Here is a 23,433-nt window from a genome sequence, read left to right as displayed (position 1 = left end):
ATCTTTAGGAAACCAAGTACTGTAGAAGAGGTCCAAGTGCAGCAATAAGCCACATGTGGTACTTCAGCATTCCTACGGTGGGCTGGCATAGATATCAGCCATGCAGTTGGAATGATCATCTGTGGCTTCCACCATGTAATAGCCAAGCATTCAGTCACCAGCTTCTCATAGAATATCAGGGTTGGAAGGGATCTCAGGAGGTCATTTAGTCCAACCCCCTGCTCAAAGCAGGACCAATCCCCAGACAGATTTTTGCCCCAGATCCCTAAATGGCCCCCTCAAGGATTGAACTCACAACCCTGGGTTTAGCAGGCCAATATTCAAACCACTGGGCTATCCCTCCCACCGCTGCTTCTGTTAATGCCAGGAGATAAAATGAACAAAAGCATGAAATGGGCTCAGCACCAAAGCAGAAATAATGGAGTATTTTGTGCCAGATAAGAATTTCAGTGGGCAGGCTAGCAAAAAGTCAGTAACTCCAGGAAGCACTATGTGGCGCATGGAGAGCGCAGTAGTCTTGGGACATTTGGGTCCCAAAGCTCCAATTTGTAATAACTGCCCAGCCTGCGTGCCAAGAAAAGTTTGGCCATTGCAAACTCTCAAAATTGTCAATGACTTTCCTTATGCTTTTGAAATGCATTCTGCTTCCATTTACATGTTTCCTTCACCTCAATATAGATTTTTATTTAGTTACATATTTTTATTGAAGCAAAGTTCATTGCTGAAATATTTACATCAGTTACAAAGAACAATATTTTATGGAACTACTTTATGTAGAAGCTTTTATTGCATTGTTGTATGAATTGGTGTGTTGTTGATACTCTTTGCTATTTATTTTTGGTTGATATATTATCATGGGTACTGCCAAAAAAGAAAATGTTGCCTTCCCTTAGTTGGCTATGCATCCCACTGTGATATCATCAATCAAGAACTTTTTGCTCCATGTCACCCATACATCAGTCCAGGATTATACTACCAGCTGTGCCGTTTTGATGCCTGTAAATGTGGAAGCAGCTGTTTGTGTAATGCACTTGCACACTATGCCTATATCTGTGGCAAGCATGGAATTGCTATTGATTTTAGATCTCAAGTTTCATACTGTGGTGAGTAACATTTGCAAAAGAAGAATAGTTTTAGAAATGGGGAATGATGAGAAATTCTTTGAAATAGAATAAATCTTTGCTTTGCATCAGAAGCGAGAATCCTGCTTTGGGATGTTCAGATCTGAACATAATACCCAGTAGATGCAGCTGCAGTGCTGAGGGTGTCACTTTTTGGAAGGAGGGGAAAGAGGTCACAGTGTGATATGGAAGGTAGAGCAGGGACTTGAATCCAGATCTTTCAAATCGTTGGCTAATGCCCTAACCACTGAATCATTCTTCCTCTCCCTTAGAAACCGAGTTACTAGAAATATATCAAATATACTTTGAAACACACATACTTCTTCAAGGGTTTTTCTTAACAAAAAGGTATCTTGAATTTAATCATTTAAAGCCTCAAAATGGGTGAAGACAAGACATTTCTAACACAGAGTTGGTCTCAGGTTTAGCTGAGAATCACATGACTAAACCCCAGTACATCTTACTGTGTTATCTCACACTGTCACGAATGTATCTCAATGTATTTATTGCAACCTCATAAGATGATGTTGTTTCCTCCCTAGCTCTAGTGTGCCGAAGTGGTATGCTGTATCATCGGTGCTCTTCTTTTTGCGAACACTCCTGTTCTTCCCTTTCTGCCCCGCATGTGTGTAATGGCGACTGTGCTGAAGGATGCAATTGTCCTGATGGCAAATACTTTGAAGAATCAATCAACTTTTGTGTGCCAATGTAAGTCATATTACATTGTTTTGAATATACCATGTTTGTCACTTTGCAGTAAGCCTTTAAAATAGAACTCTTTCTTGCATCTCATTTTATGTTCCCCTTTCTTCACCACTATTACTGTACCAGTTATTGGCTGATGACAGTGTAATTGGTGACTGCTGGCCAACAAGACTAGTGATTTACTGATTAGGTATCAGAAAATGTAAAGTAATGCACATGTGAGGGAAACATTTAAACTACTCGTACACTTTACAAGGTTCTAAATGAACTATATCAGCTTAAGGAAGAGACTTCAGTGTCACTGTAGACAGCTCATTGAAGACCTCTGTTCAGTGCACAGCAGCAGTCAAAAAAAGCTAACAAAATGTTAGGATACATAAGGAAAGGGATAGCACAAAAACTATCATAATGCCCTTATATAATATCAATGGTGCAGCCTTTCCTGGAATACTGTTTGCAGTACTGGTCACCCTGTCTTAAAAAACGATATTGCAGATCTGTAGGTGGTTCAGAGAAGAGCGACGAGAATGTTCAAAGTCATGTAAAAATTCTCTCATGAAGAGAGATTGAAAAGATTGGGATTGTTTACTGTAGAAAGGAGACAAACGAGAGGTGACATGATAGAGGTGTATCAAATAACAGAGAAGGTGGATCTTTAACTTCTGTTCTCCATTACACATAACAGAAGCCCAAGGAGACATTCAATTAAATTATAAGGTGGGAAGTTCACAATGAATAAAAAGAAATACCTTTTTACACAGCATCTCATTTTTGTAATTAACTGTGGAACTCATTGCCACAGGAAGTCATTGAGGCCAAGAACTTAATAAGATTCAAAAAAGGACTGGATGTTTATATGGTTATCAAGACTATCCAGAGTTGTTACAATTAATGACAATAACTATTTTGGAAAGGATAGCAAACCTCATTTTTCATGGTTTTAGCCAGTCTCTAGCTATTAGAAATCAATGTGGGAAGCTGATTACCCCACAGTTAATTTCTGCAGAGTGCTTATCCCATCTTCTGAAGTGTCTCGTTCTAGCCATTGTCTGACAGGATACTACACCAGATGAAACTCCGGTCTGATTCAGTATGGCAATTCTTATGTTCTTAAATCAGGCTGCATCCTGCGTACTCATCCTGTAACCAGGAAGAAAAGTTGCTTTCTGTGAGACTGCAACACACAGGAACAGCAAATAAGTAATTTGAAGATCATTACAGGATATGAGTGAAATCCTGGCCCAATTGAAGTCAATGGCAAAATACTCACTGACTTCAACAGGGCCAGGATTTCACCCTTTAAGTCTTGCCTTAGGTTAAGTTTGCACTGTAAATATAAATAAGCAGATCAATTAGAGAATTAAACTGTGTTTTTATCCTACTTAGTTAGGATTTGAAGAGTAAATATCCTTATACCCTATTTCATGTAGTTTTTATACCCATATGCATAAGCTTTGTTTTCACAGATCTGGCTGTCGTTGCTATTACAAAGGCAGAACCTTCCAGCCTGCGGAAATCCTGCCCACACAGTCAGGCTCTTGGTAGGTTTTGGTATTAAGTATTTAATCTTTGACTCACTCAGGCCCTGATCCTGCTAGTAGAATTGTATGAGCAGACCCCTATGCCCTTGTGGTTCTTAATTCAGAATCAGGTCTAACTGCTTCAAGAGCTGTGTTTATTTCATATATTGGAAAAGGAAATCTTGAAAGAAACTGGATTTAATACATTCTTAACAAAGAACTCTTAAACCCAAAGAAACAACTCATCCTACCACCACTCAATATTCCCCACTCAGCCCAACCTCACCATATCCCATTGCCCCCTACTTGCCACAACCCATCTCACCCTGTAGCCCCCCAAAACTCCTCACGCACCCCACAGCCAACCAACAACTCAACCCCACCCTTCTCCTCTGGGATTTTCCTCACCACTCAAAGTTGCCCCTCCACTCCTCTCACCTGTGGCTCAGCCCTCCACTCCCATCCTGGGCTAGGGTGGCTCCTCCTGATCCTGGCTGTCCAGCTCGACTCGCTTCACAGTCACTCGGGCCCCACTCTGCTCAGGTTTGGTGTGGCTGTCAAAGTTCAATAAGTGTTGAGAGACACAGGGTTTCGGGGCTGATCAGTTGGGTGCGGTGCTCAGAGAGGTGGCCATGCCAAACTTCAGTGAGTAGGGTGTGATCCAGTGCACTAGGCCCCAGTGCTGCTGAGGTTTGGCTCCATCATGACAGAGGTGTGGCTGGGCCAAATCCGAGCAAGTGGTGTTGCATTGTTGTGCCAATTAGTCCCTCCCCCCACCAAGTTGTCTCGTGTTATTTCCCTGAGATGGGGCTGATGCAAGTACACAGAGTGCACATTGGTTAATCTGGGCCTGTATCACATTACCAATACCCTGAGACACCCAGTTCCTGAATCAATATAAATAAGTTACACACAGAATTTTAGACAGATTTAGATTTCTAGAGTTTAATGATCATTCCCTTCTTGATTTAGATTGTTTAAATTAGGTAGTGTTTTTAGAGTGCTACATAATTGCTAAGTTGTTTTCTTACATACGGCAGCAGATGTGTGATTTATTTTTTCCTGGAATAAAGATGGTTTGTTTTCTTTACATCAGCCAGTGTTTGAATGGAACAATGAAATGCACTGAAACTGCTACAACTGCAGGTGATTTATATTCTTGTCTTATTTTATAGTTTCACAGGAAAAATGTTTGCTTTTGAGTATTCATTCATTTGCATTTTTATATTCATATACATCTCATCAGATGCTACATATCACCACTTTTTGTCACAATGATTTTTTCAGTCTAAAGTTACTTATCTTGACCCAACTGACTTTCAATGCAACTTGTATTCCTAAGTCACTTAAGTAGAATTTTTAAAAACACCTCTTGTAAGACATAGGCCACAATTTTCAAAAATGAGCGCCTAAAATTAACCCTCCAAATTAAATTTTAAAACATCTAAAGGAAGAAACCTGATTTTCAGAGGTGCAGAGCAAATGAAATTTCAGTTGGATTTCTGATGGAATTTGTGAGTGCTCAACACCTCTGAAAATAAATCCACATTAAAGGCTGATCCAAAGCATGCTGAAGTAATTGGTAATTGACTATAATCGGCTGTGGATCAGGCCTTTGGTGCCTTGATTTAGATGCCTAACTTTAGGCACTGACGTTTTCAATTTTGGACCTTAGTTAATAGATATTCTTAATGAAATAATGACATAGAATATAAATGAAAATGCAAATTTTGATTTTAACTGCAGTCAAACACATACAAAATGCACTTAGTTTAAATAGTATATTTTATTAATTACAATATTTTTAAAAATAAATTGTGAACTAAAAGAATTAGAAACCTTCAGTGCAAAGGAGCAGCTGATCTCATTGAATTTGCATTTTACATTTGAAGTTCACACATGCCCTGAGGGAAAAATCTACTATGACTGCAGATATCCGGTGCCTGGCTTACCAGCAGCTGGTGTGAACTGTGAGATCTCCTGTGCAAACCTTGCCATGAACTTCACCTGTGTGCCATCACCACCATGTGCAAGTGGTTGTATCTGCCCCCCAGGGTAAGTGTAAGCCAGAGTGTTTAGTAGAGTCACAGAGACAGGAATACTTTGCCTCCACAGGGACCCCCTGTTCTTTTTTTTTTTTTGTTCAGATAGTTCAATTCATAAATTTCCTTCTTCTGTTTTGCTTGCAAACATTTGAATCTATCAAGCTGTCTTTTTTTTGAGATGCAAAATAGCGATTGTTATGGTTACCGGGCTATCTGTACCACTGACCCTTTCTCTTGTCTCTGTGAGTGCACCCCCCACAAGTGCTAGGCCTCATGCCTTACCTTTTCTTCACAGAATCCTGCAGTTCTCCCAATCTTAGATCAGGTCCTAGGCTACAAATGGAAGCCTGTGTCACACTGATTACTAATATTTTTGTGAAATATAAGTGCAGGTATTATGAAAACAGCAATGTGTGTGTGTGTGTATATGTGTGTGTGTGTATATCTATCTATCTATCTATCTATCTATCTATCTATCTATCTATCTATCTATCTATATACTGAAATGTTTTAAAATCTATACCAAGGTACTGGTCACCATCAGATGTGTAAAACACTTTTCTGTCAGACAAGAGATGTGTGTCCATCTGTCTGGTTGTTTAAATGTAAACTTAAGGATTGTCTCATTCACAATGGGTTCCCCATCACCTGTCTGAGCTGAATGCAGATGAAGGATTGTAAGAATTTCAGAGAGGAGCTAACAGGTAGAGGAACGCAGCTGGGGAAGAGAACCTTATCTTGAGATGCACTTCAAAGGTTTGCTGGGCTATATTTACAGAATAAAGAAGATACTCCGTCATCCCGCTCCTGTTTACATTTAGGAAAATGGGATCTCAGGCAGCTGAAAAGGACTTTGGGTGAGATAAACTTCTTTAGACAGGAGGCTAACCTATTAATTAAGTTTAGTCTCTTGCAAGTGTGTTAGCATTTTGTTTTATATGTACCCGAGGACTGTAAAAGGGCAAATATAGTACCTATCTATAAAAGGAGGAATAAGGACAACCCAGGGAATTATAAACCAGTCAGCGTAACTTCATTACCTGGAAGATAATGGAGCAAATAATCAAGCAATCAATTTGAAAACACCTAGAAGAAGAGAAGGTGATAAGTAACAGTCAACATGGAATTGTCAAGAACAAATCATGTCAAACCAACCTAATAGCCTTCTTTGACAGGGTAACAAGCCTTGTGGATGGAGGGGAAGCAGTAGATGTGATATATCTCCACTTTAAGGCTTTTGATGCTGTCTCACACGACCTTTTCATAAACAATTTAGAGAAAAATAGCTTAGGTGAACCTATTCTAAGGCAGGTGCACAACTGGTTGGAAAAACATACTCAGAGAGTAGTTATCAATGGTTCACAATCGAGCTGGAAGGGCATATAGAGTGGGGTCCCGTAAGGCTGTCTTGGGTCCGGTTCTATTCAATAGCTTCATAAATGATTTGGATAATGGCAGAGTGTACTTTTAAAAAGTTTCTGGATGATACCAAGCTAGGAAGACAGGATTAGAATTCAAAATGATCTGGAGAAATGATCTGAAATAAATAGGATGAAATTCAATAAGGGCAAGTGCAAAGTATTACACATTGGAAGGAATAATCAATTGCACAAATACAAAATGGAAATTGCCTAGGAAGGAATACTGCAGAAAAGGATCTGGGGGTTATAGTGGATCACACACTAAATAAGTGAATAATGTAATACTATTGCAAAAAATCCTTCAGGGATGTATTAGCAGGAGTGTTGTAAGCAAGATGCAATTCTTCCACTCTACTTGGCACTAATAAGGCCTCAAGTGGAGTATTGTGTCCAGTTCTGGTCAACACACTTTGGGAAAGATGTGGACATATTGTAGAAAGTCTAGAGGAGAGCAACAAAACTGATTTAAGGTCTAGAAAACATGATCTATGAGGGAATATTGAAGAAATTGAGTTTGTTTAGTCTGGAGAAGAGAAGACTGAGTTGGGGACTTGATAACAGTCTTCAGGTATGTAAAAAGTTGTTTAAAAGAGGAGGGCGATAAGTTGTTCTCCTTAACCACTGAGGAGAGGACAGGACAAAAAGTAATGGGCTTAAATTGCAGCAAGCAAGATATAGTTTAGACATTAGGAAAAACTTTCTAACTATAAGGGTAGTTATGCACTGGTACAAATTACCAAGGGAGGTTGTGGAGTTTCCATCATTGGAGATTTTTAAGAACAGGTTAGACAAACATCAGTCAGCAATAGTCTAGATAATATTTAGTCCTGCCTCAGTGCAGAGCACTGGACTAGATGACCTGCTGAGGTCCCTTCTAGTCCTACATTTCTATGATTTGTTTCCAATAACCTTACTCACTATCTGCTGAATCTCTAATCTTTGATGATGATCTTATTTTTGTTTTCACTATAAATATATCTTAGTGCTGTGGTGTTAAGCAAAGGGATAGTTCTGAGGTGAATCTTCAAGCTGTATCGTGTTCCCTTGGGCTCAGCAAACCTGGTATTTCTGTGAGTAGCCAGTGTCAGGTTGGATGTCACAGAGGATTGCTTCAAAGGGACTCGGGTGCACCTGTTGTTAGCCTGCAAGGCAAAGTAAGGGCTGGCATAGCTCAGAGAAGAATGCTTGAGTGGCTAATAGGCTGGTTGTGACAGGGAGCTAAGTACAAGCAAGACTGCCTCTTCTTGGAGGCAGAGGGTAACAGGGTGACTCATAGTCTTGGGTATCCCGCTACCCATCACGTCTTATTAATTTGAAAAATAAAATACAAACTCATCCTTAATGCTGGTGATAATACTCGGAAAACATTACTGTGAACTTTGTTTTAATTTTTAAGTGAAGGATCCTCAAACTTATTCATAGTGTGGATGGCATCTGTTTGCCTAGACCACTTCCCCACTCAGCCACAATGGCAGCTACAGCAATTGCTTCCCTAGAGCATAATATCAGGAAAGCATGTAGTATATCAGGGGTCGGCAACCTTTCAGAAGTGGTATGCCGAGTCTTCATTTATTCACTCTAATTTAAGGTTTTGCGTGCCGGTAATACATCTTAACGTTTTTAGAAGGTCTCTTTCTATAAGTCTATAATATATAACTAAACTATTGTTGTATCTAAAGTAAATAAGGTTTTTAAATGTTTAAGAAGCTTCATTTAAAATTAAATTAACATGCAGAGCCTCCTGGACCAGTGGCCAGGACCCGGGCAGTGTGAGTGCCACTGAAAATCAGCTCACATGCCGCCTATGCCCAACATAGTATATTTTAGCTGTTCTTTTATGTAGCTGAGCAGCTGGAGGTAAGAAGGCAGCACAATGTGACCAACCAGCTCTCTGGACCACCAGCAGGTTTTCCAGTGACCAGCAATGTTCTACTGGCCACAGCTGAAAAACTGTGCTTTAGGTGATTAGTCAAAGCTCACATAATTGGATTCTCACTTTAAACAATGATTTGTTTTCTATTTTGAAGGATGGCAGAGCATAAAGGGAAATGTTATGTTCCTGATAGTTGTCCATGTACCTGGAAAGATTGGGAGTATCTGTCCGGAGAAGTGATAGCTACACCTTGCTATACTTGGTAAGTGACTATTATGTTTTACATATTTCCAAAACATCATTGCCTAATAATAAAGTGAACTTTATACTTAATACAGCAAATTTTGTAACTACATTGAAAAAGAAGGTGGTACGGGAAGGGAAATATCAAGAAAGAGACACCGTGAAGGAGAATACAAGAGAAAAGTTGAACGTAAAATCATGAGTGAGGAAGCTGGTCATTTGGTAGCTCAGCTTGATGAGCTTACGTAGAATCATAGAATATCAGTAGGTCATCTAGTCCAACCTGCTGCTCAAAGCAGGACTAATCTCTAAGCAGATTTTTGCCCAAGAACCTTAAATGGCCCCGTTAAGGACTGAACTCAGAACTCTGGGTTTAACAGGCCAATGCTCAAACCGCTGAGCTATCCCCCATGCTATTCTCTAGTAAGGCTTGGGGCTATGTGCAGGATAAGGTACTACTTAGTATGCGTGAGGATATCAGAATCTGTCCATTAGCCAAGACCATGGAAGAAGAAAAATGGGTCACAAAAAAATAAAGGAAATAGAACAACTAAACAGCATTAAAATATTTTTAAAATTGGAGAGATAGCACCTGGATTCCTTTCACAGGTTTTCAACCTGGCCTGCATTGGCACCCACACAACTTTGCATGGGCTAACTCACATGTGGAAAAAAATATAATTGAGGGACACAACCTGTTTGCTCCTGCTTTGTAGTCAGCTTGCATATACAAATTAGTGATAGTGTGAAAGTGTTACTAGCAAATTGTATGAGCTCAGAAAATTAATTACACATGCATAAGCAGAGGCTCTGGATTTTTTGATGTCATTTACACCAGGCAACTCCATTTAAGTCACTTCATGTAACTGACAGCAAAATTTGGCCCTCCAAATGTAAGCAACTTTGGGGCTCGTTTGGCACAAGGACATCCATTGATAGTAATAGGAGCGCTCTGTGTATTGAACAAATATAGATCCTGTCTCAAAAACATATCAAAATGAATCACAAACAGAAATGTCTTAGTGTTCTAAGAATCTGGCTTAGGCATTGTAGAGTGGCATCACGGTGCTGGAGTTATCCATGCTGCCAGTGCACCCTGAGGAGGCAGTGGGAATGCTCTCACGTGCCATGGAATCGGTAGGGTTTTCATGTTCATTTTCTGCCCATCTTTATCAAATATGTGGGTTTAAGGCCACCCTTTTGCCACTTCTGCAACACTGGCAAGCCCACAGCTTTGGGGCAGCATGCAGCACAACTCTGGGTTAACGTGGCCATGCAAGTTTTCCCCTTCCTTGTTTTTTTCCCCCACAAGTCAAAATAAAGAATATAAGAAAACTTTGAAAAATAAGGGTTTGAAAGGAAAATAGCCTTTCTATGAGATGTTATGGACTATATTACCTTTTCCTCACAGTGTTTGCCGGCGAGGGATATTCACATGCACCAGTTATCCTTGTCCTGCTGTGTGTACGGTTTATGGGGATCGACATTATTATACTTTTGATGGGTTGGAATATGATTACGTCAGTGACTGCCAAGCTTATTTAGTGAAGGTAGGAGAATTGTTCACACATTGTTTTTATTTTCCCTAGGCACACTCCTGTGTAAAAAAAGAAAAAAAAATAGAGAACTGGACTTGCAAAGAGAGCCTCTACATTTTTTTCAGTATCAATAGTTGATATATGGAAAGAGCCTTTAATAAAGAGGGTGCAACAGAGATGTAAGGGGAAATCTATAAAGAATTATCCTATAAATGGCTTTTTGTGCTAACGCTATTTTGAATATGATGGTGATGATTTTTTTTATATAGTGGACAAAGTGTACAAAGGTGCTCTAAGGACAAATAAAAGACAGGACCTGTCTCTGCCCTGCCATGATAAGGGAAGACAAATCAAAGGGATGTGTAGAGACCACCCTCATCAAGCCATCTCCCCAGCTGGAGTTCCCATTGTGCTCCTCCAGCTGTATCTTTTGGATTTAAGCTCTTTGTAGCAAAGGCTTTCTTTATTTTCTGTACTCCACCTTGCTGAATAAGTTGTCAGCCTTAAAACAAATAGCAGGGCATAGGAACAGTTTAAGATTGGCTAACCATTATTTGCATCTAACTAGAATTGCATCTAGCTAGCTTGTTCTAAACCAGTGGTTCTCAAGCTATTTATCATTTTGGGCTGCATATGCAGCCCACAATGTGTGATGTGGGCTGCAGATTGAGAACCACATCACGGTCCCCCAAAAGCCTCGCACAGTCCCCTATGCCCAGCCCCCCCCGCCCAGAGACTCCTCCACAGGGTGGGGCCAGGAGTGGAGTCCAGGGCGTGGGGATAGGCAGCCTGACCCTACCCCCTCGCATCGCGGGTCTGGGCAGCCGGACACCCATAGCCCGCCACGCGGGGCCAGGCAGCCTAAAACCTGGGCATGCTGTAGCACCTCCCACAAAACCCTAGTTCCCAGCGCCCCCACCCCCTCAGTGCCCAGAGTGCCCTCCCTCCCCACAAACCTGCCTAGAGACCCACTCTCCTGCACCCTGCCTCCCTGCAGCACTCATCAGCAACCCTGCTGACAGGAGCACTCCAGCAGGCTGCCAGATGCTGTGTCCTCCTTAGCCAGCCCCACCTCCTTTCAGATCAGAATGGCAAATATTGAATGTTTTTTAGCACGCAGCTGAGCTGTGGATTGAGAACCGCTGTTCTAAACTAACCATATAGGTAATTGCTTTGCACTATATTCTCTGTGACTCAGAGAACAATAAAAGGTGACAATGTAATTTCAAAATGACAGTTGTATTGCTCTCACAGGGTACGTCTGCACTGCAAGTAGACACCTGCAGCTGGCCCATGCTAGCTGACTCAGGCTTGAACTGAAGGGCTGTTTAATTGTGGTGTAGATGTTCAGATTTGGGGTGGACCCCTGGCTTTAGGACCCTGCAAGATGGGAGAGTCTCAGAGCATGGGCTGCAGCCTGAGCCCGAATCCGAATGTCTACTCTGCAATTAAACAGCCTCTTAGCCTGAGCCCCCAGAGCCCAAGCTGGAGTCAGCTGGCATGGGCCAGCCGCGGGTGTCTAATTGCAGTGTGATCATACCCAGAGACTGTTTTCCTGTAAGAGCAGCTAGCATGGAAACTACTGTGCAGCTAGATACAGCTTTTGCATTTGTTTGTTTATTTGTTTTATATCACGTGTTCATTTATAAAATGCACTTGGTGGGCATAGTTTCTAGAAGCCTGATCCACAATGCCCAAATCAGTGGAATTCTTTCCATTGACTCCAATGGGATCTGGGTTACACTCACTGGGTGTCTAATTAAACTCAAGTGTGCTGATTTAACAAAAAAGCCACAAATTCCTTTATTATGATTGGCTGGCAACTACCTACTAATGTTCCTAACAGCAAATATTTATGTTACTTGCCTATTTTATGTAAAAATACCATTACTGACATTTCTAAATGTATCCTCCTGTTACAAAAAAACCCACTAATTATTTCTTCTTCTTGGTTGGTGCTTGTGGTAGTGTTAAGAAGTGAGAATCTGTTTTTGGAATTCCAGTAATGTCCGATAAAAGAATATTTTTACTATGCTAGTAGAGTAACTCCTCATTTTATGTTGTAGTTATGTTCCTGAAAAATGCGACTTTAAGCAAAACAATGTTAAGTGAATCCAATTTCCCCATAAAAATTAATGATTGAGAACTGGTTAAAGGACAGGGAACAAAGGGTAGGAATTAATGGTAAATTCTCAGAATGGAGAGGGGTAACTAGTGGTGTTCCCCAAGGGTCAGTCCCCTGGACCAAATCCTATTCATTTATTCATAAATGATCTGGAGAAGATACTAAGAAGAAAGCAGATTGTGAAGAAAAGAAAATCAAAGATCTCTCAAAAAAAAACTAAGTGAAATTTAAACAAAATAAATGTAAATAAATGTAATGTAAAAATGCAGTAATGAAAAATAAAAATAAATAAACTATACATACAACATGATGGGAGCTAATTTCTTTCCTAAAAGAGTGAAAAAATCTTGGAGTTAGTTGGATAAGTCTTCTCTAGAGAAAGATGTAACAATGCAAAGAGCAAAAAAAAAAAAAAGGAAAAGGAGATAGAGAATAGAGAGGAGAAAGATAGAGATGATAATATAATATTGGCCTTATATAAATCCAATATACGCCCCCACACCATTGTGAATACTGTGTCTCTCTCTCCTCAAAAAGAAAAAAAAATTCTAGAGAAAAGAAAAAAAAAAAAAAGAGCAACTAAAGAGATTAGAGAGGGAGAGATATGAAAGAGAAAGAGAGATAAAGAGAAAAGGTTTTAGAAAAGAGAAGAAGAGGGGACAAGGGGGAGATATATATATAGAAAAGAAAGTGTGAGTGAGTGAAGTGGGAAAGGAAAAGTTATTTACTTATTCCCATAATACAGACAGGGGTCAAACAAATGAAAAAGAATTAATAGGCAGCAGGAAAAAAATAAAATAAAAGTTTTCTTTTTCTCATTGGCTCACATCAAACTGTTGGAACTCCTTACCTGAGGGAGTTGTGGCTAGGATGACTATATAAATATAAGGGGGGGGATAAATTCATGGGGTGGCTAAGTATAAAAATGGCTATTGCAGGATATGTGGGAAATAGTGTCCCCTAGCTGTCTGTTCATAGAGGGAGGATGGAGGATGGCAGAGAGATCCTTTGATCATTGCCTGTTGTGGTTCACTCTCCTCAGGGGCTGGCTGGCACCACTGTGTCGTCACAGATGACTGGGGCTAGATGGACCTTTGGTCTGACCCGGTACGGCCTTTCTTATGTTCTTATGTTAATGTAAATGAGGGGGTTAGAGTCCAGGGAATATATAGTCTTTTGTCTGGTGAAAAAAAAATTCCCTGGAATCTAACCCCCTCATTTACATTACATTAATGTGTGTATATCTATCTATCTATCTATCTATCTATCATATATATATATACACACACACACACACAAAGTTTTAAACAAACAATTTAATACTGGTACACAGTGATGATGATTGTGAGGCTTGGTTGAGGTGGTGAAGTCAGAGGGTGAGATATTTCCCTGGGAAAGCCTTACTGCTAAATGATGAACTAGCAATTGGCTGAGCCCTCAAGGGTTAACTCTCTCACTCTACAAGGCAGCAGGAATGGAGGGAGGGGAGACAGCATAGCAGACAGAGACACACACCATGCGTGTGAGAGAGAGATGTGCATTTCCCCTTTAACTACACTGCCTTGTTAATTAGATCAGCTTGCTGAGACTGCAGCTGCTGCCAGCAAGCTCCCTTCGTCCTGAGCCCTGTCATGTGTCCCCCCTGCTCTATGGAAGATGGGGTAAGCGGGGTGCAGGAGCAGAGAGGTGGAGAACACCTTGACATTAGCCCCCCTCTTCCTGCCCTCTCCCCTGCACAGCAAGCAGGAGTCTCGGGGAGCAGCTCCAAGGCAGAGGGCAGGAGCAGCACATGGCAGTTGTGGGAGGGACAGCTGCAATTGCTAGCCTGCTGGGCAGCTGCTGCATAGGGAATTTAGGGGAGCGGGGAGCTGAGAGGGAAGCTGCCAGTCCACCCTGGTTTCAAGCCCCCACTAGCTAGCTGCAACAGGATGCTGCAAGCAGTGGACAAAGCAGGCGGCTGCCAAATGATGTTAGAAGGGAGTATTGCACAACTTTAAACAAGCATGTTCCCTAATTGATCAGCAATGTAACAACGAAACAACATTAACCGGGACAACTTTAAGTGAGGAGTTAGTGTGTGACCTAGTACTTCTAACTCTGATAAAAAGTCCAGCTTCTCAGTCATTATTATTCAAAATAATATTTCATAGGAACTTTACAAAATACCCAAAACAGTGTGAAATAAAACAAAATTATCAAAGTAAGAACTATGTGAACTTACATTACAACTTTACATCTATGGCCTGAAGTTTTTATGTCTGTTTGCAAAGCATGATTCAAAATGATAATTTACAACCCTCTTCTACCAAAAGCCAAAACAAACAAAATTACAACTAAACTCCTGATATGCATCAGGGCATCTTCTAACTAGAAATAGAAGTTAACCTATTTGTTATACCATCTTGACATGTGTGAGTTGGAAAATTAATAGCCATCTCTTAATCTGTAAATCATCCAGCTGCATAGGTACATAGCCCAATCTTTACTAGTCCCTCCACCTTCAGGGGGCTATGGCTATTTTTCTGATCCCTCACATTGTCCAGTTGAGTTTCACCTGCCATTCTTCATATTAAATATATATATTTTTAAATGAACCGCCGGGAGCACATGGAGTTCTAAAGTTCAAGAATGTAGTTGGCAGTCACATAATCAAGGCATATGGCACATTGCCTGTAGTCCTTTCATCCAGTGAACGAGATGACACAAGTGATGAAAATGCTGCCTATGTAGATTTGTGATATCAGTACTGGCCTTGTTGTGTTGGAGACAGGTGCAATGGTAGGCCTACCTAGAAGCCTTTCAAACTCTGCTTTTTAAAAAAAAAAATTAAGATATGCCTGGTTCACAATAGCTAATTTGTTCGTGGTCCTTGGGTTGCACTGACGTGTTGAAGGATTTCACCACCTCTGCAGAAGGATTGTTTACTACAAGCCAGGTGCTGTATGATGATTGCTAGAATCAATAACATTGCTATTTGTTCAATTCTGTCTATAAAATATTTAGAGGCAGTGAAGAGACTGATCTATCAGATTTATCAGATAGTTTCCATGTCTCTCCTATTGAAAGGATGGGCAGTTTCTGCTTTAAATATTTGTCCCAGGGATTAGGTTAAACTGTTTTATTTCCTATTCATTAAATCCAGTTGATTTAGCTGGAACTCTGAAGTATATGTGGTATAGATACTCCAACTGAATATTAAAGTATACACCTTGTCTATCATATTTAATAAACATTGCATGTAATGTATATAGGTGTAATTGGCATATTACTTGTGGGAGTGTGAACATGTGGTTCACATGCTTATCCAGCCAGGACCCAGTGTTGGTGGAGGTCCGGTTCCCTCTTCTCTCTCAGTTCCCAGACAAAGTTTGCGGGAAAATAACAGTCCAGAGTCCAGTCTGCAGGCAATTTGAGGGTTTATTGGGGCTAAACGAGCAAGCATATTCCAAAGCCCTTTACATCAGTCGGGCTATCTCTATACGCCAATAAAGTTTTCCTCTTCCTCTCCCCCAACTATATTTCTATACGCCAGCAGAACCCCCTTCTCCTAACCCTTAGCTCTGCACGTGGATGGAGCTCCCTCTTCTTGGCGAACTTAATTATACTTGTAGCGGCCCTCCCCTGGTACCACTCCTTCCAATATATGGTCATGTTCCATTCTGGGGAGTCTTAAGTCGGGGGTCGATAAGACCAACTCTTTTGTACCTGATGGAAGGGGTAAAAAGCAGAGTTACTTTTGGCTATGGTTACTCTTTTGCAGACTTTGAGTCTCCTTTTTACCCTCCCCTCCCCTCCAGCTGCTTGGTTACCATAGCAACCCCTTGCTCTATTAGCCCCTTATCTTCAAGGCTACCAGCTGGGGAGGGGTTGGGAGAAGAGGAGTGCAGCCTTGTGCTCTCAGATACATACTCTTACTTGCTTATTTAGCCTATTTAAACTAAAAGCAAGGGCAGAAGCAAAATTATTATTATTTAGTCTTTACCCTATTTACTTCACATTCTTCTAATATCCAACCTCTAATTCTGCATATTGATTCCTTTGCATACATATAATTACCATATTTGTGTGCAGAAACAAGAACTTGTTTGTGCAAATGTAATAGCTTTGTATGCAGAAAGAGGCCACTTTTTGAAATTATAGTTGATTGTTCCTAATTTAGTACAATGCCGTGACCGTCTCTTCATAATTATCCGACCCATCGTTTAATCACCTACAGTATTATTACTATTATTTGCATTACAGTAGTGCTCAGAAATCCTAGCTGAGGTTAAGGCACCTTTGTGCTAGGTTCTGTACAAACACATTATAAGAGACTGTCTCTGTGCCTAACAGCTTGCACTCTAAATAGACCAGGCAGATAAAAGATGTGAGGGAAAACAGGCACAGAGAATTGAAGTGATTTGCCCAAGGTTATACAGCAGTTCAGTGGCAGAGCCAGGATAGAAACCCCAACCACTTATCCACACCACCTCCACTACAAAGTAGTTCCCTAAAAAGTAACATTATGCTTATTCAACAGCATATTTGATATAATAATTTCAAAGGATGATTCCAACTTGTTGCTCTTGGGGGAAGAAGAGAATGGAAACTATTTACAGTAGAACCTCAGAGTTATGAACACCTTGAGAATGGGGGTTGTTCATAATTCTGAAATGTTTGTAATGCTGAACAAAACATTATGGTTGTTTTCAAAAGTTTGCAACTGAACATTGACTTAATACAACTTTGAAACTTTACTATGCCGGAGAAAAATGCTGCTTTAACCATTTGAATTTAAATGAAAAAAAGCACAGGGTTTCCTAACCTTGTCAAATCTTTTTTTCAAAAACATTCTCTTTATTTTTTTAGTAGTTTACGTTTAACTGTACTGTATTTATGTTTTATTTTCTCTGCTGCTGCCTGATTGAGTATTTCAGGTCAGTTCATAACTCTGGTGTTCATAACTTTGAGGTTATACTGTACTTTTGTATTGTATTGCAATAGCCTTCCAAACTCATTTCCCATTTTCTGCAAGGAAAAAAAAATCACCACTTTAAAATGTACACATTAATTTGACTGGTTAAACAGTCTATTCTGAACCAGATTTTTTTTTTCTGTGAGAAATAGGTCACTTTGCTCCTGCTAGTTTATAAACTGGCTGTAGAATACAATACTGGGAACTGTTGCTACCAAATACTTATTGCTGTGTTCTTTACTGACACAGGACTGAGTTCTTGAGTTTTATCCTGAATCTACTATAGCTGTTTTCTCAGTTGATAGGATAGTGAGTTGTGCCAGTCGGTTTAATTGGCTGAAGCTGTTTGACTTGGCATTTAGCCTTTCTGAATCTGATGCACTGTGTTTAAACCATACACATTATCAATATATCCTGCTGTTAAAGTTTAAGCAGATGCACCTGCTTGTGTTGGGAAGGGGGAAAGGAAACACATTTAATCTTTCAGCCACTTAGGCACTTTTAAAACACAGACTCAGTGTAATTATTATCAGCACTTTTTGTTTAAGATGACACCAGGCAAATGAAAAGGCTTTTTATAAAAGTTTTAAGAACATATTCTCTATTGGGTAAGAAAAACATATGAAAGAATTGAATGGAGCAATTTTTTTTAAAATCAGGGAGGTCATTATTTCTCATTAATTAGTAATGTATTTCAAGATATTTTGTTTCATGTAGTATATAACATTATGAATTTAGTGCACATAAAGGTTACTGCATTTGTGCATGACTTCTTAAAGAACGTGTCTATTTTAAGCCCTAACAATTTAAAATCTTCCTTAATTAACAAAGCCTTTCAAAGCAGAAAATCTCTATTCCATGCAGATCGACTAATCTTTTTCACTTCATCATAAGTCAAGTAAATTGCTCATTTTTTGAAGGTCTGAATATTGATGAATTCATGCCAGCCAAGTGTTATAGCTAAATAGAAGATCTTTCCTTAAGAGCATAGGAAAGTAAACCCAGTGATATTTTTCTACTGTAAAATAACTGAGGTTGTCTATACTACATGTTCCTCAGTTGTTTCATTCCTGTTTGTTTCCTGGTACTTTTGCATATATGTTAAAATTGCCACTTGTGTGGTATATATGTAGGGCCTAATCTAATTAATTCATAATTGCCTCTATAGCTGCTTTCACTCCTGAAATTCAATCTCATCTTCAGTAGTGGCTGCACAATGCTAGCGTGTAGGCATTTTGCAGCCTTTAAGGGCTGTCCTCTTTGTAGAAACAGAGTTCCACGTTCAGTGATGTAGGAGAGGTCATGCTCCCACCTGATGAATGTCAACCAAGGAAGAATGTTGAAGGGTCTGCGTAGCCTGAAGATCACCCTGTCCTTGAATGAGAGCTCTATGCTAATACTCAGAGCCTGCTTCAAAGCCCAGTGAAGTCAGTGAGAGTCAAGCGCCTCTTTTATATCAATTTTTGGAAGTCATGCTAGGTTCTTATTAACCAAGCCCATAGAGATGTCCCTCTCCTTTTTAGTCTTCACCTGGGAAGCTCAGTATCCAGATAACTTTGGCTTGTATCTTTTTTTCCACTTGTTCCATCCTCTTGGTGAGCAGAGGATTCAATTACAGTTGGCAATGGGTTTATGCTCTTGTTCCATTTTCTCCAGATCAATGATTTCAGACTCAGTTACCTCTACGTGCCTTTCTGTCTCCACCATCTGGCTATCCAGACCATTAAATTATGCTGTGAATGAATCACTTTTGTTCTCCAACAAAGGAAAGATTGCTTTCAATTTGTGCAGATTAGCATGGAGGGTTTCTAGCAATGGCTGGAACAAAATTTCTTGCCATGAGACTGGAGTTATTGAGGAGGTGTGGTGTGATTGACAGGTTGGCACCACACGATGGGTCCTTACTATTCAGCAGTGACCACACAGCATGAAGAAAGTTAACTTTTTCACCATTGATTTTTGCTTTTGGTGTTATGATTGAGCAGGTGTCCTTTGGAAATCCCTAATCTACATTTTAATTTGTTGCCTGTCTGAAGAGCAAGACCACCATAAAAATGGCTACTTGGAGTTCTGATAATACTGCTTGCTTCTGGTGTGTCAGGCTTCATAGACTGTTAATATAGCACTCCCAGCCATAAACAAAAATAACCTTGTACACATCTGTTTTAGGGTGATCACTGTGTGTGTTGTCATTTCACTGCTGAGAGCCCTTTACCATATGTGAACTCTAAGCATGTGAGTCAGGTTGACGATGTTAGTGTGGGTCACCTGATGCTGCTGCTTTAGGGGTGACAGTGTGGGTGAGACTCTAAGAATGGGTAATGTAGGCGCAATATAGGAAAATGTTTGATTCTGAATTAAATTTGCTATGGGCTGAGTCACGAAAGCTCCTCAGATCCTACCTTTCTGAATCCATAGAAACTAGACGTTACATTATAGCAATATTAATGATCCAATTTTAACTTTTTTTGTTATAAAAGTTGTAATGAAGTCTAGGACTTGTAGTCATTGACAATGCTTTGTGGTACTCAGAAATACCTCATATGTTACTTAGGAAAAGTAACTTGCTGTCACAATTTCATTTCTACATTTTCACCTTACATTTTGCTTTACTAAGGAACAAAGCAAAATCTTCACAGTGACAAGAAAATTAGTTACATCTAAAAAGTAGCTATTAATAATGAAACCACATTTATGGTCCATTAACAAAAATAATATATCACATACACTTTATGATACTGCGTGCTTCCATATAAATGAAAATTTAAATATTTAAACATGCAATAAATCAGTACATCCATTAACTGTGCTGTTTAGATACCTTCTGTATCTCAAAATAATTTATACTGCTGGGGATCCTATCACTTGGTAACAGATACCCAAGCATTCCCAAAACCTTAATCTAGGGAATATCACATTTTTAATTAGAAAAGGATTGTTGTAATGTAACCGAAGCAAATGCCAAATCTGATACACAAGCAAGGCAAAATTAAATAAACGAAACAAAGGAGAATCTGTTTAAATGATTTTATGCATTCTTTTTCTTAAAATATGAAAAAAAGAAGGAAAAAAATCCTTTTTACCTGATTGTATCATTTTGGTTTTGAAATTTTGATTTATTTAAAATAGGGCATTCTTTTAGAAATAAACTTTGGAATGTGTTAACCAGAAAGATTCCCTTGCCATAGTACCACTCTGAACTGTCAGTAGAGTCAGATTCACTAAACGGTTGTTAGTACACATACTCTGTACTACTATAAAAAGCTCCCAGAATTAGGAAATCAGATGAAGGTTGTAAAATGGTATATTTTGGAAGTCGCTTCTGGGGAGGGTATCCTGAGTGCATTATCAGACATCTGAAAATGGTCAGAGGGTGAGTTAGAAACTGGAATAATAACCCTCTCCATATAGTATTGCCACAGCCTTCCCACCCACCGCAGCTGCACCCTGCTCCTGCCCTTCTACTCAATGGTGTTATCATTCATTATTCTTACAGTGCCATAGAGGGGTATGGTACTTTACGGATTTATCCGATTATATCAGTGCTTTCTGGAGTTTACAAACAAAATTAGACTTAATAGAGACATAGGGGATGGCAAGGAAAAGGTGTGAGGGGGAAGCGAGAAATGTAACAAAAAATGTCATATCGTTTGGTTGATATTTGGCTTGTATGTTAGTAGTTCCAAATGTTATTTATTTTTAAATAAATAAATAAATAAGTAATTTTTTGTAGACGTGAGCAATATCACTGCTCTTTTCTCCATTTTCCTTTCCTGGTGCTCTCCTCCATGGTGAGAACCCCCCTTTCTTCCATATAAATATGCATCCCATCTCCAGTTCTGAGCTCTTTTTAACCATTTCTCAGAACTTGTGAGACTGTGTGTATCAGTGCCATCTGGTGACTCTCAGTACCAATGCACACGACTCCTGCAAAGCCTTTTGGGGGCCATTAGCATTGTGCTTCAGGTAGGCAAGAAGTTAAAATTAAACAGTAAACAATGTGTGTGTATTTCTACGAAAACACAAAGGTATATAGGCTTTAATGCTTATGCTTAAGTGCTTTGCTCGACTGGGGACAGAATGCTCTGCATCCTTGCAGGATTGAGGTCTTCGTCAATAATAGATTAGCAAGGATGCTTCAGGAGTTAAACATTAGGCACCTTGCAGAGGAGTTTTAGAGCATCATATCACACTAAATAACAAATAATAAGCCTGGGCTTTCATGACATATAAAAAGGGGAAGCGGCTAAGTTTGTCTATACTATGCTGGTGGCATTCCGTAGAGAGTGCAGTGGTACTACCAGAGGGCATGCTGGTACATCATACAGAGCGGGAGCCAGTGAGCCTGGATATTAGGACCTGGTAAAGATGGAGAAGAGGGTATGCCTTTAAATCAGTTAATTACTGAGTGTCCCACTAATCCTGGTTATTTGAGCATGTAGTTCTAAAGCAGATGGATTTAAATGATTTCTTTCCCCCTCCCTCCCTCCCCCCCCAAAAAAACAACAACCTTCACTTCAAGTCATCATTTACTGGGCTGCATTTTCTGAGATGAGCATAGTGTTCTTATTAGTTGGCACTGATAGCAGCTGAAGATTTGTGACAGAAATAAGATGTAACGTTCCCGAGCATTATTACGCATTTGGGAAGTGGTAGCAGTTTATTTTTCCTGTCTCAAAGGCCTGGGATACAGTGCAGTTGAAAAGTCTAGCAAAAGAACATTCTGAGAAGTTAAGACTGACAATGAGTTTTTGACTGAGTGCCCAGGTCCGTGACACTCTGCCTTTCACGTTGCTTAGCAACTCCGTGTTATCACAAAGAAACTGATATTAAAGCTGGAACAGGCTGGATATGGTAATTTATGTGGGAAGATACTAGTTTCTCTTGAAGTGGGAAAACCATTTTATTTCTAGTTTCTATCAGCGTGACTTGGTTTCACATGACAGATTGTAGCACATCCCTCTTTGTGGACATTTTACCTAATAAGGTAAAGAGTAGCTCTGCTCTGGAAAGTGACTATGTAAAAATGACACCTTGTTATTCACTAGATCTGCTCCCTGTGTATACTCGGACGTATCTGCCAACATCAGTGACAAAAGTAGTTTGTTACAGCAGGTTACTGAGAGTGTGTTTGATTATTAATAATTATTTATTATTTGTATTACTGTAGCACCTAAGAGCCCCAGTCATGGACTCAGACCCCATTGTGCTAAACACTGAACAAAAAGACGGTTTGTCTGCCAAAGAGATTACTGTCTAAGTTGGACTTCTTTCTTTTTTTGCATCGTCAACAGGATTATTTACTACATTGCAGTTGTACCTGTGTTTTACCTACTGAAAGTAATAGGGTGGCACATGTGCCACTGCTTGCTGAATTTGCAGATCATGGGACTACACAGGTGTAACTCAAGGTACTGTGTGAGAAGGAAAGAACCCAGCTACTTTCAGATCTGTGGAGGAGTGGCAGGGCTGGCAGTTAGGGGAAAAAAGTCTTTATTAACTGAGCAAATTTGATACTGAAAGTTTTGTGACACAATAAACATGGAGCCCCACAAGGGGCATTTTTATAGTAGGGGCCAGGGTCAGGGTTTGAGTGGCAGGAGAGGGTGCACAAGAGGCTTAGGTTTAAACACAGAATGCCATTTCTGATTTATTTCAGGAGTTTTATTTTAATGAAAACAATACAAACTGGCAGTCTCTGGCTGCATTCCTGCCATGCAGCTTTCCATAAATGATCGCTAATATATAAACCAACAAACAGGAAAGTACTTATGGGTCCTTAAGGCTCCCTGTCTGGGCTTTTGGTCAGCAATACTGCTCTGTGTCTCTCATGGGAGTAACCCAGTTCCTCACTGTGCTTGTTGTCACTGCAGAGTTAACTCGTTTTA

At 39.9% G+C, this 23,433-nt stretch overlaps 1 protein-coding gene across 1 annotated transcript in view; it reads left to right on the top strand.

The window, feature by feature from the left end:
* Positions 1-23,433, top strand: part of OTOGL (otogelin like) — a 140,283-nt gene that overhangs the window by 41,058 nt on the left and 75,792 nt on the right. Inside the window, exons 20-26 of the mRNA XM_039519864.1 lie at positions 894-1,103; positions 1,664-1,829; positions 3,293-3,367; positions 4,443-4,492; positions 5,239-5,401; positions 8,840-8,947; positions 10,340-10,478. Coding sequence (XP_039375798.1) covers positions 894-1,103; positions 1,664-1,829; positions 3,293-3,367; positions 4,443-4,492; positions 5,239-5,401; positions 8,840-8,947; positions 10,340-10,478 — 911 coding nt within the window. The remainder of the gene's footprint in view (positions 1-893; positions 1,104-1,663; positions 1,830-3,292; positions 3,368-4,442; positions 4,493-5,238; positions 5,402-8,839; positions 8,948-10,339; positions 10,479-23,433) is intronic.

Source organism: Mauremys reevesii, linkage group 1, assembly GCF_016161935.1.
Source record: "Mauremys reevesii isolate NIE-2019 linkage group 1, ASM1616193v1, whole genome shotgun sequence".
Classification (NCBI taxonomy): domain Eukaryota; kingdom Metazoa; phylum Chordata; order Testudines; family Geoemydidae; genus Mauremys; species Mauremys reevesii.
The sequence above is the reverse complement of the archived record's forward strand: the minus strand, read 5'-3'. Positions and strand labels throughout refer to the sequence as shown.